The 18,525-nt window shown below is 34.6% G+C and overlaps 2 protein-coding genes across 3 annotated transcripts; one reads left to right on the top strand and one right to left on the bottom strand.

Annotated features, from left to right (window-relative positions):
- Positions 1-1,342: 1,342 nt before the first annotated feature.
- LOC127086635 (40S ribosomal protein S25-2) lies at positions 1,343-2,168 on the bottom strand. Its single transcript, XM_051027424.1, has 3 exons — positions 2,011-2,168; positions 1,705-1,914; positions 1,343-1,613 (listed from the first exon to the last, which is right to left on the bottom strand). The coding sequence occupies exons 1-3, from the start codon at positions 2,011-2,013 to the stop codon at positions 1,500-1,502; spliced, it is 327 nt and encodes a 108-aa protein (XP_050883381.1). The 5' UTR covers positions 2,014-2,168; the 3' UTR covers positions 1,343-1,499.
- A 13,583-nt stretch (positions 2,169-15,751) lies between these two features.
- LOC127086634 (N-carbamoylputrescine amidase) lies at positions 15,752-18,322 on the top strand. 2 transcript variants are annotated; one of them, XM_051027423.1, is made up of 9 exons: positions 15,761-16,058; positions 16,191-16,239; positions 16,339-16,430; positions 16,557-16,708; positions 16,785-16,831; positions 16,928-16,961; positions 17,389-17,555; positions 17,739-17,835; positions 17,981-18,322. In XM_051027423.1, the coding sequence occupies exons 1-9, from the start codon at positions 15,970-15,972 to the stop codon at positions 18,154-18,156; spliced, it is 903 nt and encodes a 300-aa protein (XP_050883380.1). In that variant the 5' UTR covers positions 15,761-15,969; the 3' UTR covers positions 18,157-18,322. The 2 variants fall into 2 exon arrangements, with proteins under 2 accessions (XP_050883379.1, XP_050883380.1); XM_051027422.1 differs by having other exon boundaries at positions 15,752-16,239.
- Positions 18,323-18,525: the final 203 nt, after the last annotated feature.

The following is an 18,525-nucleotide window of genomic DNA, read 5'->3' as shown; positions in this document are numbered from 1 at the left end:
CACATGTGTACAAGACAAGATCTACATACAGGACGAGCAAGATAGATCCTTATCTGAAATGCAACATCGGTTAAGTCTAATTCATGATGTGAAATACATCTACTGGTTCAAAAACAAGGCTGAAACAAATGTTGTTGCTAATATATTTTGGACATATCTTGATTCGATGAAGTTGTTGAACATGTTTCATTTGATGTTGTATTATACATACATAAAAACTAGGTACTGCCTTCCCTCATAAAATGTAATCCTTTACTTTTACTTGAGATTATTGATTAAACTCCAAGGCAAGACATATACTAGATTGTAGAACTCTTCTAAATCACCATTTTGGTTTAAATGTTTCGTTTGCTATGAGGTCAAATTGAAAATAGAGAGAAAAATATATGGTATAGATCAGATATATAAAATATTTTGAATTTGTAACACTACAAAAAGAAAGGTGTTCATATTTTTATGAGTACTAAAGTATCCTGGAATCAATTAATACCCTACCAAAACTTGCTTTCTAACTCATCAGGATAATTTTCCATTGTTAGTTCAGGTTGGTCATAACTAAAATCATTGTACAAAAAAAAGTTAGATTTGTGATACTAGGTAGTGGCCAGAATGCTTTTGTAACGGGTTAATGAATCTAAGGTATGTGGGAGTAGAGATTGAATTGTGGTAACTGGTAAATGTTGGCTATGATTCAAGAAAAACTTGAAGTACTCAAATAGTGATAAGTGATTTCAGAGATGATGATGGTTTTGCAATGGAGCTTCGGGTTTAAGAGGCAGTGATACAGTAGGACAAGATGCTGATGATGTTGCAAAAGATGAAAATGACATTTAATCAAAATCAAAATGATATATAAAGAAAACAATATTTTCAAACAAGATTTGATATAAATACTGATATCAATAGTCTACACAACGAACATTAGAAAGTCATGGATACTTCATTCCACTACAGATCATAGCTCCCCATATTTGATGAAGACATCATAAATTATATTTTCAAAACATAAGTTTGATGTTCCTCCAATTACCATTTTTCTGAAAACAAATTCACCACTGAGCCTATGAACATGTGAATACTCTCTCTTATGGCAATCACTCAACTCTCACCACTTACTACAACACCAAGTCACATCTAAAAACAATCTTATTACAATCTTTTGGTGTAGCATACAAACAACTTTTGTTTAAACTAATGTCTACTATTGTATTACCATAATATCAACAAACCATCTTAAACAATATACCAATATAATTTCATAAGTACCTTGCACATTATAATACTTTCTCAGTTATACGGATCAATATAAACATTACTGCATTCATCAAAACTGCTAGAGAAATTCTTGCCCAGATTAAACTAGTCATCATTAATTAAAAACAAAATTTTAACAATGTCTTAAACAAAATAAACCGCAACAATAAAAAAACATGTAAACCAAACTCGTCCTCATAATTTTTCCCTAAACAAAATCTGAAAAATAAACACCTCGAATTCGCTTATGTATTAGTGGCTCTGGTGTAAATCTGTTGGCTAGCATGAGCAGAAACCAACCTAATCAAACCTCTTGCCATTAGGTCTTTGATTGCACGACGTGCCAAAGATCCATTGACCTAAAAATACCACAAAAATTCAAAAAAAAATTAGAAATTTATTTCTTCATAATTGAAATCGATTAATTATGAAATTGAGAAAGGAATGTACCCTAAGACGATCGGAAAGAACCGACGGAGTGATGAGTTTGTACTTGGGAGCTTCGGTGAGAAGCTTATCGTAGGTACCTTGGTCAAACAAGACCATGTTGTTGACCTTTTCCTTTTGCTTACCCTTGCTCCATTTCTTCTTCTTCTGTTTTCCTCCTCCGGATTTCGCCGGCTTTGACGACGGTGGTGGTGCCTTCTCCTTCTTCGGTGCCTGTTAATGAAACAACACAAAATGAAATTAAGCTCAGTGCAATATAGGGATACAGATCTGAAAATTTTGGCGATGGAATTTGGGGAAAGAAGTTACCATTAGGGTTTGGAATGGGCGAGGTGGTAGAAGCCGTCAGAGAAGTGGGAGAAGGGTTGTTTCTGAAACTCGGTGTGATGAAATATAGGGTTTCAGATTTGTAATTCTTGGATCTTTTATGGGCCTGGGCTAAACCCGTATATATTAAAGTGGAGAAATATACCGAGCACCCTCCATGTTAGTTCTAGCACCCCATATTTTTTAGTTATGACAAAATAATCCTTATTTACCCTTTCAAATTTTGGTGTTTGGAAAAAAAATCACTTTAAAAATTCAGTAAATGCTAAAAAAAATCGATAGTGTATTTTAAAATTTTGGTAAATTTTTTATTGATTAAGTAGAAATTCGCATTTTTATCAGTTTTTTAAAATATCAACGTGGGTTTTTATTGAATTTTTCAAAAAATTGGGTACGTTAATTTAAAAAATCCGATATACCTGATATTTCGCCCACCTCTAAAAATCAGATAGTTCAAATCGACATGCTTTGTTTATAAACACCTGAGGTGGATGATTTTCTTACCGACTTTACTTAGCTTTTCACCTCTAACTACGTATTTGTTCCGTTGCGGAACCATAAATAGTAATGGTTGTGGAAACTACGGTGGAATGGAGTTTCCCGTACATTGTTGTGACGCTATGGATTAGAGGTTGTGATCACATTGCTTCTTGAATCAGTGGTATCAGTGTTAATGTGATGTTGTTAACGATGTTGTCATCTCCGATACGGTGAACATATGGGATACCTGGATGGTTAGCATTCTAACGCCCATATAAGTTTAAGATCCAAGATTGAATGTAGTGAAACTGGAGATTAGAGATTGTGTACCTGTGAACCTCTAACAAAGGTATTTATACCCTAGGCCTGGCGGAGTATGTTACACAATGGGCCTTGAGTTATTAAGTCATTGACAGGCGAGGAGTAAAAGATCTGAGACTTTGGTCGGTGCGGACCAGAGGGTCCCAGATCTTAACCGGCACGGACCAGTGGGTCTCGGGCCTTTGATTAGTACATAATTATATGTTTTACTTACATGTTTTATTTGAACTTTTGAACATTTTAATCGAGATATGGTATATACGAGTAATTGATCAGTCACCATTTGTGTTGGATTTATCATAATTTGAATGTCAAAAGCATGTGAATTATTGTTGGTTTCTTAGTAGTTTAGGTCCATTTGCAGAAAATTTATGTCATGTCTTGAACTACTGTGGTTTATTATTTCTGAGTTATTTTACGCGCTTGAGGTAGTTTTTCATGTGTTTAAAAGTCTGGAGAGACAAAAGGAAAATGATCATAGAAAATTCTTGACAAAAATGCATGAGCAGAAAATAAGAGGTGCCTCCCGCCCTCGCAAGAGAAAAGGAGTGACACCCATTGCCTAAAGTAAGTTATAAATGGGTCATTAGTTACAAGCGACTGAGAAATTAGATCGCTTTATCTGACAATAAAGATAATTAATTTAAAGCATACACTTGAATTTGTCCATCTTCCTTATTTTGCTGACAATCTCGCTTGATAAATAGACATTTTATAAGATTAGTTTCGCCAGTCTGCGTTTTGATACTCATGATGTATTTTGGCTCATATCACTTCTTTGTGGGCAACTTTTTTGCTAGATTAGTTTATTGGGTCATCTTTCCGATGAACGTTTTTTTTTACTATTTCTTCCTGAGTTCTGAGTTCTTCATATTCAATTTGCTCTGAGAGACCGGGAACCGGGAACATCTCTGAAACGACTTGTAGAACATCGTTAGCAAAGACTAAGTGAAACTCCAAATTCCTTTATATATGAACTTGTATCCATTGTCGTTGATATTTTTGAGTTATAATGTAACAAGGATTAAACTTAAAGCTCAGGCCAATTTTACCGGGACCCACAGTGAGTACCAAATGCTTTTGATAAATATTTTTGGATAATGTCTTTGAAGCGAATTAGGTGAGACCACAAATGCAATGAAAAACAGGTGTTTGAGAGGTTTCTTTTATAAGGGAGGAATGACCACCACTTTTGTGGTCTTCAAAAGACTTCTTTATATCAGTCTCTTTCCTCCTGATATTCTCTTTGGAATCTCTTATATAATCTTCCCTTCAACCTTTTGACTCCTTCCATAATGGGCCATAATAGGCCATAACGAGTTGCCCTTATGTTTCATATGCTTGAATGCTCAAGGTAACGTTCATCGTCTCACTAATGACTACTAATCATGAGCTGTAACGGTTCAAACATCAATTTCGTAACCTTCATGTTAGAATGAGCTACTAACAAAACCATACAACGTCTATCAGAGGTCGATCTATGTGTTCCATTCAGGCTCTTGCACGACCACCTCAACCAACACTAAAGTCTAATTACACTTTATATATATATATATATATATATATATATATATATATATATATATATATATATATATATATATATATATATATATATATATATATATATATATATATATGTGTGTGTGTGTGCGCGCGCAATTAGACTTTAGAGTTGCATCTTCAACTTAAAGATACTTTTATTAATATATACAATTTTAATTAATATTTATTAATTTTTAATATCAATTTATTTTATGTATATATAACAAATAAATATATACACTGTTATTTTTATAGTTTAACTAAATATCAAATGATTCATTATATCATATTGATTTATTAAACAATAGATTCTAACAAAATATAATATTGTATTATATTATAGATGGATAATGATATTCTTAGGAAAAAGAAATGAAAAAGATAATTTAAAGTTTAAAAGATAAAAGGTTTCAAGACCAATAAACAAAGGGCATTCCAAATATTTAACTCGTTTTATTTTTAAGCAATGTCAGTTAAAGGATCAAGACCAATAATAAACAAAGGGCATAAGATCAATGACTAGATTTCTATGTTCCTCGTACGTTGTAATGCATAGCTTGACTAATGGGTCGTCATATCACTCAGGAGATATGTTCAACCTTTCAGGCAAGACCTCTATCGAACCCTCTAGCAAGATTGAAGTCAAGTCTCTGGGATTGACATGAATCGCTCCTACTATGCGTGATTTATTGGAAATTATTCCACCCGAGGAGACACTAAGTCCCTCAGGAGATAGTCTGATTGGTTTGAGGAAATATATGTTTCTCAGACGTTGTAATGCATAGCCCGACTGATGGGATTCCAAGTCCCTTAGGCAAGGCATTCAACCTTTCAGGCAGGACCTCTATAGAGCCCTCTAGCCAGACTGATGTCCAGTCTCTGGGGCCTGACATGGTTCATGCCTTTTAGGCATGATTTATTAGAAATAGTTCTGCTCGAAGAGACACTAAGTCCCTCAGGCAAGAGTCTGATTGGTTTGAGGAAATCTACATTCCTGAAACATTATAATGCATAAGTCAATTGATGGGACACTGGGTCCCTTAGGTAAGGCGTTCAACCTTTTAGGCGGGACCTCCATCAAGCCCTCTAGCAAGATTGAAGTCCATTCTCCGGAGCTTGACATGGATTGTGCCTCTTAGGCATGATTCATTGGAAATAATTCCGCCTGAGGAAACATTAAGTCCCTCAGGCGAAAGTCATATTGGTTTGAGAAAATCTGCGTTCCTCATACGGTGTAATGCATAGCCCGGTCGATGGGATAACAAGTGTCTCAAACGAGGCATTCAACCTTTCAGGCGGAACCTCAATCGAGCTATCTAGCAAGATTGAAGTCCAGTCTCGGGGCTTAACATGGGTCACGCCTCTTAGGCGTGATTTATTATAAATAAACACGCCCCATGAGACATTGAGTCCCTCAAGCGAGAGTTTGATTGGTTTGAGGAAATTTCTGTTATTCAGACGTTGTAATGCATAAACCGACTAATGAGACGCCAAGTCCCTCGGGTGAGGCGTTCAACCTTTCAGGAGGGACCTCCATCGAGCCCTCTAGTAAGACTGAAGTTCAATCTCTTAGGCTTGACATGGGTCTCGCCTCTTAGGCGTGATTTATTCGAAATAATTCTGCCTAAGGAGACATTAAGTTCCTAAGGTAAGAGTCTAATTGGTTTGAAGAAATATATGTTCCTCACGTTGAAAGGCAACGCGTAGCACCCTGATTTTTAAATAAATATTTTATTTAATTATTGTCATGTTTATTTGTGTGTTATTTGATACATTCAGATTATTTGTTTTATTTGATGCTTATGGATATTTTGATAATTTAATAATTATCGGGGTTATAGAAATTATGAGCGAAAAAATAAAATAAGATTTATTGAAATTATTAAAGATAATTAGATAATTTTAGTTATTTAGTAATAATTTGAGAAAATATAAATTTGGAGAATTTTTATTGAATATTTATTTAAATACAATTTTTTATTTAAATAAAATAATTTAAAAAAAAAGAATTTCAAGAGTTTGGGTGGAAACTATAATATATTAAGTATATGAGGTGGATTGGTGAGAATTTGAGAAAGGAGGACCAAAGTGTAATAATTAAAGATTATGAAATTAGGGTAAAATAAATTGTGAGGTATGGTGGATTCTAGGTTACAGTACATGAAATTAGAATTTTGGAGAAAAGAGACAACCAAGGGATTGGAAGAGGGAGAAGTCATAGCTAAAAATTTGAAGGTTATACAATTCTAAGGTAAGAGGATTTTCTTACTGATGGATGATAATAGGCAGTCAGGGTGGTGAGGTTTCCTTACCCTCCAATCGGTGTCAGGGTTTATGTTATATTTTCTTATGTAATGTGTTTGGACAAATAAGGTTTGGGCAAAACCTTATAGGCCTTGATCGATGAATAACTCTATGTAGTTTGTTATATTACTGTAGGTGATCATTTGGGATTTGGGATAAATCCCCTATGGTCACCGTATTTGGTTTATTGATGCATTATCAAAATTGTTTGATATGAACATATGATTGGTTGTCACAATTGTCTTGTAATAGAATTTTGATGCCTACGTATTTTTTTGAGCGACCTTATTTGGTCTTATTTTCCCAGAATTTCCAAAACACCTTAAAATATGTTTTCCAAAATTTTCTCAAATGCCAGAAACCTAACCTTTTCAAAAATTGAACTTTTTCGCGAAAAATCAAAAACAAACTTTTGCACAGAAATCGAAAAAATCAAGATTTTTGTAAATATCAAAAAACCGGGTTTCAGAAGGGTGGTCGGCGCCTGCGGCGACGCAGTAATCGGGTGGGTCGTTCCGGACGGAGGTGACTAGAGTTGTGCAAGAATCAACGACGACAGGAGCCACGTCGCGAGTTGGCAGCTACAACGACACCAGAGGGTAGTGTAACACCCTAAACCCTGATACTTATATATTAAGCTTTACACAACAATCTAAGGTGTCACCAACGACAAAATCTTTAATAAAAAAATATATTTAATAATCAACAAAGCATTGCAGCGAAAATACTAATGTCAATCAACATCCATCATCGCACGTTCACCTTCACTTAGAGTATCATTGCAGCAGTATCGTTCCTATTTCAATTTAAATAAAATAGTAACCACAAGACATTTAGTCTCAAACTTACAGTTAAATAAAATATTTTAAAAAATAAGAGCTCTCATAAGCAACTCCCTCAAGAACTCATACATAAAACCAATTAAAGGTTTAACTCCAACAAAACATCAAATAGCGCTCCCCAACCCCGATGTTATAGAATCAGAGCAAGACTCCTGACAATGAAAACTAAACGAAGTAACTCCGAGAGCTAATTTATACTTATAACATCAAACTCTACTCCTGAGTATCTACAAGATGTCCATGGTGGACAACATGAAAGCAAAAATGGGTGATAAACAAAAAACTAATATAAATGGTGTAAAAAATGCTAAGGTAGAAGACACACCACAAAACACATTCAATTACACAAATTAACAATCACATAGTCTCACACCTTTCACAATAACATGTACACATTCACATCCAATCAACAACATCATGAACAATCAACTACTTATGCAATCATGTATGGAAATATACTCAAAAACTGACTCGTTATTAATGTAGTACCCTTTATGAACACTCAGGTGCATATCGTTCCACGATCCCCACCATAGGACCAGATTCCCTCTTGGAACCAGAGCACACCCAAATCGTTATCATCACCATAAGTAACGCTTCACCGATTCCCACCTGTATTGTTACAGTGGCGTGGAACAATACTTGTAAGTCTATTTAAAAGGTGGGCTTGATATTCATTCTCTTTTCATGCTAAATGACGCTTCCAACTTGAAGCTTGCTTGAGATATTTTTAACTATTCTAATAGCTGAGTTGTTCTTATTAGAAAAAGAGTCATGCGTAATAATAAGTTCATCACTCATCATGTTTTCTCCTATATTTGATCCAGTGCCAAACAAAAGATGAGCAATGTTATAGGTAACTCCTCTTGGTGTCTTGGGAATGGTAAATCGATTAGTTTAAGGTTTGATAGTTGGTGTGGCTATCCCTCGTGTCTTGACGATGATGCCCCGACTTTGCTCGATGACCAAACGGTTAACGACATTATGGTAAATGGTCATTGGTATTTTGCTAAGTCTTCCACAATCATCCCCATTTCTATTTAGTTGCACATTAATAGTTGTCATATCCCTTTTGATATTCGGTCAGATAAGAGATGTTGGAACCATTCTCCTAATGGTGATTTATCCCTTAAGTTTGTTTATGATTTAAAATGAAACAAAGGCACTTTTAATGAGTGTTGGAGATATATTTGGAACACGTTTGTCCTTCCGTTTAAGTCTTTCATGGTGTGGAGGCTCCTTCATAATAAGTTGTCGACAAATGATCAACGGAAAAGACAAAGCTTCGCCTTCCCTTATAGATGTGATCTTTGTGGTATGGCAGAGGAAACAAAATCTTATTTGTTTTTTTATTGTACTTTTGATTCTAAGCTTTGGAGTTGGCTGAAGAATATGCTCAATCTCAGTTACTTTATCCTTGGCTGGTCGGATATTTGGAGACTCCTTGGAACAATAGACAGATCATGGCAAGGTGGTCTCTAAAGTTGCCATCATTTTCACTTTCAACTCGATTTGGAAGGCCCGAAACCTGGTTAGATTTAATGACACCTTAACTACCTTTTCTTCTTCTATTTCTCTTGTTACAGTTGCAGTTTCCTTTGCAGCTAATGCCATTTCTGTTGGTTCACATCTCTCTTTGCATGATTTTAGATTCTTAAGAGATTTAAGGTTATTATTATCTGCCCACCTCGTGCTCCAAATATTTTGGTGCTTTTTTGGCAGCCTTCTTCAATGAATTGGATAAAGTTGAATTGTGATGAAGCCTCCAAATCCCCTTCGGGTCATTCAGTTTGTGAGGGCATTGCTAGAGACAATGATGGTTCCTTTTTGGGTGCTTTTACTTCGTATTTAGGAGTCTCAAATTCTCTTATTACCAAACTCTCGGGTGCTATGCTAGTAATAAAGTTCACTCGTGAGAAGAATTTGCATAATGTTTGATTGGAAATAGACTCGACGACGGTGGTTAGAGCTCTCAGTCCTCCTTTTTGTGTGCTCTATTTGATTATGAATAGAGGGCTTAATTTTACAAATCTAATTTCTAAGTGGATTTTTGTTGTTTCTCACATTTTTAAAGAATGAAATAGTTGTACAGATGCCCTTGCTAAATCAGGTCTTACTTTGACGGATAATTATCTCTTTTTTCATACATTTGCGTATTAGGACAAATTTTGTAAAGAAAGACTTGGTTTGTCTTTCTTTAGGTTTACTTAATCTTAAGAGGATTTTGGTATAGTCTTCCCTCTCTATCTTGTTATCCGTTTTCTTTTTATTATAATCTTATTCAAAATAATAATAATAAATACAACAAATAATTAGTTTTTGTAGATTTTATTTCATTTTATTTTTATTTTTTATATTATTTTAATAATTCTTTTGCTTTTAAATTATGACAATTAATGTTTTTACATTCAAATATTTAAATTATTTTTTTAAGTTAAAAAAATATTAATATATGAAATAGAATTGTGAAATTTAATTTGAGTTCTTTATAGTGTGTTTGGTTCGAGGTAAATGGAGAGAAGGAGAAGAGATTTTTTAATTAAATATGTTTGGTTCAAATTTTAGGAGGGAAATGAAAGGGATGGAAGAGGAGCAAAATCCTCACAAAACACATTTTTTTGCTGTGAATTAAAGGGATTTGAAGGGGAGAAAATATGAATTTTGATATTTAAAAAATTATTATATTTACTAAAATATCCTCAATTTAATTTTAGTCTTCAAAATTATTTGTTTTCTTTCGTGTTACTGTTTCTGTTGTGTATGATTTTTTCGGATTACTTCCATCAATTTATTATAATTAATTTCCTCCTTAAAATTATTTTTAAATTTGTATACTTAATATAAATTAAATCATTGCATTTTTTATAATTTTTTATAAAAAAATTTATGTCTATTAATATCCGTTTTTTTCTTCTAATTTTTGTTACGTGTTCTATCATATTTTTTTTATATCAAACTTTAAATCATTTATTTTATTTATTTATTTTATTAAATATTTTAAACTATTAATATTTAATATTTTATTTTATATATTTATTTTAGTTTATAATTTAATTTTGTTAAAGAGTTATAATCTAAATTAAATATACTTGATTTTTTAAAGTTACATGATAAATTAACATTTTTTTAATCCATTAATATTAGAAATTTTATTAAGAAACACCTTTGTACGATTGAAATAAAAATTGAATAAACTATTAAAAGATCATGTGACGTGGTTTAATGAGTCTAAGAAAAAAAACTCAAAAATATGTTGAAATTATTGAAGATGCTCTTCTTGGTCAAGAGCTGAGGTAGTAGTATTGTGATGAAGCTATTTGATCATTGGAGAAAGGATAATAAAATGGAAATGAGAAAGAAACTTCAAGAAGAGAGAATCATAGCTTCATTGATTATGCAAGTGTGATAGTACAACTCTTATATAGTACACCCTTATCACATAATAGCCAATCAAATGAAACTAACTAACCAAAATAACCACCTAACTAATAAGGTCTTACCAACTATTTTAATAAACTAATCTAATCCACAATGATTAAAGTAGCTAATCTTAACAGCCCCTCTCAAGCTAAGTATTGTGAATGTTGATCATGCCAAGCTTGGAAATAAACTTGTTGAAAGTTGAAGTTGGTAATGCTTTAGTTAGAAAATCAGCAAGTTGCTCATGAGTGGAAATTGGTAGGAGCCGAAGTAAGCCTTGTTGTAGTTTTTCACGGACCAAATGGCAATCGATCTCAAGATGTTTGGTTCGTTCATGAAACACCGGATTGGACGCAATATGCATTGCACTTTGGTTGTCACAATAAAGGACAGGAAGTTTGGTACATGTGATGTACAACTCCTTCATAAGGACTATCAACCAAAGCAAATCACATGTGGCAAATGACAGCGCCCGATACTCAGCCTCCGATGATGATCTGGAAATAGTATCTTGTTTCTTTGCACACCACGATATGAGAGAAGTACCAAGGAAGAAGCAATATCCTGAAATGGACCTCCTTAAATCAATGCACCCTGCCCAATCAGAATCTGAGAAGCCAAGAAGTTGTAATTCAGCATTCCTGCGAAATAGAATTCCTCAACCAGGGCTATTCTTCAAGTAACGTATGACTCTGCAAGCAGCATGGTAGTGTGCCATTGTTGGATTGTGAAGAAACTGGCTGAGTTGCTGCATGACATAGGTAATGTCTGGGGCGTGTGGTGTTAAGGTACAGCAGACGACCTATTAATCGTCTATAAGCTCCAATATCTTCAAAAGCTTTGCCACTATCAGCATGTAGTTTAACTGATGGATCAGTAGGTGTGGGAGCTGGTTTGGATCCAAGCATACCAGATTCCTGCAAGAGATCAAGACAGTATTTTCGTTGTGACAGTGAAATCTCTGCCTTTAAATGAGCAACCTCGAGGCCAAGGAAATACTTGAGTATGCCCAGATTTTTGATGCTAAAGTTTTCATCTAGAATGAGTTTAATACGATCAAACTCAGACATAGAGGTTCCAACTAGGATTATGTCATCAACATAGACTAAAATAGCTGTAAATTGAGCATCAGTTTTCAAAGTGAAAAGGGAATAATCAAAAGTAAATTGAGTGTACCCTTGTTGAAGTAAAAGAGCTGTTAGCTTTTCATACCATTTGCGTCTGGCTTGTTTCAGACCATATGGAGTTTGCATACTTGATTGGGCCTGTGACATGTAACACCTTCAGGTATGGTCATATACACATCTTCCTGGAATTCCCCATGTAAAAAGGTATTGTTAACATCAAGTTGATGTAAGAACCAATTGTCGATGGCTGCAATTACAAGAAGAGTTCTGACAGTTGTAAGCTTTGCTACAGGTGAGAAAGTATCAAAGAAATCAAGCCCTTCAATTTGGTTGTAGCCCTTGGCAACAAGTCTAGCTTTATACCTCTCTATTGTGTCATCTGCTCTATGCTTTACTTTGAACACCCATCTGTTACCAATTGGTTTGACATGTGGTGGCAGATCAACTATGTTCCAAGTTCTATTCTTGACTAATGCATCTAATTCAGACTTCATGGCCTTGATCCAATGTTCAGACAAACATGCTTCTTTGTAGTTCTTTGGCTCATGTGTAAGAGTGATATTGGATGCAAAGGCACGATGAGATGCAGACAAAAAATGCAGTGAATCATAATTTGAAATAGGATAAGTAATTTTGGTTGTACTTGATGATGACTTGACTGCTGATGCATTAGATGTATTGCACACATAATCTGAGAGATAATGAGGTGTATGTTTGGCTCTAACAGGCCTAGATTGAATGTTGTCATTTTCAATATCTGATGTATCAGGGACAGATTGAATGTCATGGTTCTCATCAACATTTTCTAAAGATTCAGGGTCAATGTTAGAATGGTGCAGTGTGTCAATAGTTGTGTTAGGATGGTGGTCATGTTCCTCAATAGTGGGTTCAATACTTTGTGATGGAACAGGTATGATAGGCTCATGTTGTGGTGAGTCAATGGGATCTTTGTAAGGATGATAGTTCCAATTAGTAGAATTTGCATTTGAATATGGAAAAATGTGCTCATGATGTATGACGTTTCTAGAAACAAGAATTGTATGACTGTTAATATCATAGAGCACCACACCCTTCATACCATTCTTGTATCCTAAGAATACACATTTTTGACCTCTTGGCTCAAGTTTTGTTCTATGCATATGTAATGTGGATGCAAAGGCTAGAGATCTAAACACTTTGAGACTATGCATATCTGGATGTGCATTGTGCAGTATGAAATGAGGAGAAAGATTGTTTAAAACTTGTGTAGGAAGTTTATTTATAATGAATGTTGCATGCAAAATGACATATGCCCAGAATTCCTTTGGAAGTTTAGACTGAAAAAGAAGGGCTCTTTCTAATATTTAGTAAATGTTGATGTTTCCTCTCCACTCTACCATTTTGTTGTGGAGATTCAACACAACTTGTTTGATGAATGATTCTCTTAGATGCATAAAATTCAGGGATGCTAAACTCAGGACCATTATCAGTTCTGATAGTTTTGACATGAAGCTTATGTTGATTTTCTATGAGACTAACAAAGTTTATAACATTTTGTCTAGCTTCAGATTTGGTTTTCATTAATGTTATCCATGTGTATTTGCTACAGTCATCAACAACAGTTAAAAAATATGAATGACCATGTAAAGATTGAACTGCAAGAGGTCCCCAAATGTCAAAATGGATCAAGTCATAAGGGTGAGCAGCTATATTATTACTAACAGTATAAGAAAGCTTTCTTTGTTTAGCATAGCAACAGACATCACAAACATCTTTATGATTAACTTTGATAAAGGGAAATTGAGAATGTAAGTACAATAGTCTGTTTTGAGATAAGTGTCCTAATCTAAAATGCCATAAGGCTCTATCTGGTAAAGTGACATTGGCTGCTAGGGCAGAAGTTAAAGCAAGTGTGTGTGTAGTATGTGGATCATTATCTCTTAGTGTTAGGTAGTACAATCAATCTTTCTGCTCAGCAGAACCAGTCATCTTCATGGTGATTTTGTCCTGTATAACACATTGTGAATTGAGGAAATTGACATTGCAATTAGAGGATTCACACAATTTTGAAACAGATAATAGGTTTAAAGAAAATTCAGGAATCAAAAGAACATTATGCACAATGAAGTCAGGGGAAAAATAAATTGTGCCAAAATGTTTAGCAACAAGGCATTGTCCATTTGGAAATCTAACATTGATGGGAATAATTTTCTTATATGAATGAAACCATTGGACAAAACTACATATGTGATCAGTAGCTCCTGAATCAATGATCCAAGAACCACTACTACTACTATGCATGCAATGATATGTGTTACCTGTCGATGGATGACCAACAACAACTTGGTTGGAAGAAGCATGTCCTGAAGATTGGCCAATGCTTGATTTCTGAATTAGATCCATTAAAGCACTGAATTGACCTTGAGTCATAGGTGAATTGTCACTTTTAATGTCAGCATCATTAGATGAAGATCCATCATCATTTCCATCTGATGCCACATTGTTAGCTGAATTCTGAAACTGCTTCTGCATATGAGGTGGTACACCATGTTTCTTGAAGCAGTTTTCCACAGTGTGATTAGTCTTGCCACATAATGTGCAAACACGAGCACCATGCTTGAATGTATTATTTCTTGCTCCAAACCTCTTGGAATCAACAACATTAATCAGTGTTTGAGACTCATCATTGGGAATAGGGAGCTGAATTTGTCGCTCATGTTGAATAACCATGGAGAATATCTTATTCATATTTGGAAAAGGATCCATTAACAAGATTTGGGACTTAACTACAACAAATTGGTCATTTAAACCAGTCAAGAATCTGATAATTTGCAGCAGCTGATGATTAGATCTTGCACTGCGCATAGCTTCACAGGAACACTTTATGCGACATGTACAAGTTGGTAAAGGCAAATACAGATCTAGTTCTTCCCAAAGAATTTTAAGATCAGAAAAAAAATCAGTTACCGATTTGGTTTCTTGCTTGAGCTTATATATTTCTTGCTGCAACTCAGAAATACGAATGAGATCACCCTGAGAAAACCTTTCTTTCAAATCGTTCCATACATCAAGCGCATTCTCCATGAAAACGATAGACTGAGAAATTGAATCTGAAACAGAATTCATGATCCCAGAATGTACTAGCATGTTGCAGCGATTCCAAGCACGCAGAGATGGATCGAAAGAATCAGCAGGAACATGAAGAGATCCATCAATGAACTCAATCTTCATTTTGCCACCAAGAGCCCTCTTCATGCTTCGAGCCCATGAATGATAGTTGGAACCAGTGAGTTTAGGAAGAACTGTAACAGAACTGGGACCATCGCTGGGGTGAATAAAATAAGGTGAAGTTTGATCCAAAGCAGGATCAATTGGTGAAGCTCGAGGAGGAGCCATGGATGCAGAAGGAAGTAAATGCAGAAAAAAATGGCGTAGAAGGATTCAATTGAATAGCAGCGGAAGGAGAATCGAATTGGCGAATGATACCATATTGTGATGAAGCTATTTGATCATTGGAGAAAGGATAATAAAATGGAAATGAGAAAGAAACTTCAAGAAGAGAGAATCATAGCCTCATTAAATATGCAAGTGTGATAGTACAACTCTTATATAGTACACCCTTATCACATAATAGCCAATCAAATGAAACTAACTAACCAAAATAACCACCTAACTAATAAGGCCTTACCAACTATTTTAATCAACTAATCTAATCCAGAATGATTAAAGTAGCTAATCTTAACAAGTAGTTCGAGCATCAGCCACAAGCGAGATGTTTTTGTAAGCTAATACCCATATAACGCATAATGTGTTAAAAAGCTTAGCGGAATAAATTACTCGAATATTGTCGGACACCACTGTCTTGGTGGGAGAGATAATATATACTCAATATCATAATCAAATCTACTCTCTTCACACCAAACATGGAAGACAAGGGTAGAAAAGTTGTTGTTTCCGCTCTTCAGTTTGCTTGCACCGATCACGTCTCAACCAATGTCGCCACCGCCGAAAGGTTTCTCTTCTTATCTCATTATAGCACCTTTACCCATATACTTCATTATATAAACCACCCATTTTGTTATAGTCTATACTTTAATCAATATGAATACAAAATGTTTTACATGCTTATGGATCTTTGGTGCAGACTTGTTCGAGATGCTCATAAACTGGGTGCAAACATTATTCTCATTCAGGTGTGTATATTAAATTAAAACCCTGGATGCTCCTACCACTGTTTTTTCAACTAATTTCCATGTGTTTGGATAATCTTAATCATGCATGACTCATTTCAGGAACTTTTTGAAGGCTATTACTTCTGTCAGGCACAGAGAGAGGATTTCTTTCAAAGAGCTAAGCCCTATAAGGACCATCCTACAATTATAAGGTAAAAGAAGTGAAGATGCCACTTCTCGTATTTGCTTCTGGGACAGAGGGAGAATAGACTTTGTCTTTTGTCTTTTTTGTGCATTATTTTGTAGTGAATCTTCTTGTTTCAATGTGCATAATGTAGGATGCAGAAACTTGCAAAAGAGTTAGGTGTAGTCATACCGGTTAGCTTCTTCGAGGAGGCAAACAATGCACATTATAACTCAATAGCCATTATTGATGCTGATGGTACAGATCTTGGAATTTATAGGAAATCTCATATTCCAGATGGACCAGGTATTGCAATATTCTGGTTATTTATGTGTCGTTTACTATGTGTACATCTTAACTAATTATATTATTTTACCTACAGGTTATGAGGAAAAGTTCTATTTTAATCCGGGTGACACTGGATTTAAGGCAAGTGTTGGGAACTAATTTGATGACGTTTTTTTTTCTAGTTATTTTCTATGATCAGTAAACTTTGTATTATGTTGAAGCTTTTTTTCCAAACAGGTTTTCCAGACAAAATATGCAAAAATCGGAGTTGGTAAGAACTTTTGTTGGGATTCTATTTTTTGGGCCTATGTCTGTGGATAAACAACTTATATTTAAACATTTTTAATATAAGTGCTTATGTACAAGTTATTTCTATAACAATAGATGAAATAAAGTTATTTGAAGCTGTTTTCATAATATATGCTAGAGAACTTATGAAAAAAAGATAAAATCAACTTATGCACATGTCATAAGCTGTTTCTATAGCCTCTTATGGACAATGTCGCATCACAAGTATTTATGTTCAGTCGATAAGTTCAAAAAGTTAATCCAATAAACCATATTGTTTTGAGTGAATATAACGTTAAGACAAACATTCATGACTTTAGGCTATAGCATGAAAACACAGTTTAGCAGTTACATTTTTCATCTTTATGTTAGTTAGGACTCCAATCCTTATTGTTTAATTTTCGTGTCAGCTATTTGCTGGGATCAGTGGTTTCCAGAGGCAGCCCGAGCAATGGCGCTTCAAGGTGCTGAGATTTTATTTTATCCAACCGCTATTGGATCTGAACCTCACGATCAAAGCATCGATTCTCGTGACCATTGGAAACGAGTAATGCAAGGACATGCTGGGGCCAATCTCGTAGGTTTTGAATACTAGCTACTCCACCCACCTGTATTTATAAGAAAAATTGCACCATTAGGTCTTTTAACTTAATTTAGAGTTTCACTTTTAACTTAATTTAGAGTTTCAAATAGGTCATTTATTCATTTTTAGTGTAAAATTAGTCCTTTATCTTATGTGAATTAATTCTGGGAAATTCAGGTACCTCTCGTGGCTTCAAACAGGACAGGTAATGAGATAATTGAGACCGAGCATGGAAAAAGTGAGATAAAGTTTTATGGAAACTCCTTCATAGCAGGTAATTTGACTGATATGTTTCCTTTTCAGAATGGAAACAAATGTCACTCCTTGACCATTGATAAAAGCTTATTTTTAAAAGATTATACACTTTTTTCCACATTCATTCACATCAACCTTTTTTTGCCTTTTCTTTCAACAAACAGGGCCTACTGGAGAAATTGTTTCAATTGCTGATGATAAAGAGGAGGCGGTTCTTATTGCTGAATTTGATTTGGACAAAATCAAATCCACGAGGCATTGTTGGGGGGTATTCCGTGATCGGCGTCCAGATCTATATAAGGTGCTTTTAACATTAGATGGAAACAATCCTGTTCGTTGATAGATAAACATTTTACTTCGTCAATGCTGTATAATTATGCCCAGGATGGTTTAAGCCTTTTCAACACAAAAACACCATCAGTGAATTCCATGTAATTTAATAAATACACGCATTAAAGATCAATGAGCAAACTATTTTTTTTAATGTATTTTGGTGTTTCGTTTCTCATGTAGTGTCCTTTTCGCAATCTCATTACTTGATTCTGGTTTCTGTTTTTTTTTTTAAATCTTCACATAATCTACGGAAAGATAAAGTGTTTTATGAGTTGCATGACTTGATGTCAACACAAACCTAGATTCAACTCTCACTTTTAAATAAAGAGTGTTTGCTTTCATGTATGATCTCACTTTTGATTTTTGATTTGGCTGA

Source organism: Lathyrus oleraceus, chromosome 5 (genome assembly GCF_024323335.1).
Source record: "Lathyrus oleraceus cultivar Zhongwan6 chromosome 5, CAAS_Psat_ZW6_1.0, whole genome shotgun sequence".
NCBI classification, from domain to species: Eukaryota; Viridiplantae; Streptophyta; class Magnoliopsida; order Fabales; family Fabaceae; genus Lathyrus; species Lathyrus oleraceus.
Note: the sequence above shows the minus strand (reverse complement) of the source record. Positions and strands in the feature narration are given on the sequence as shown.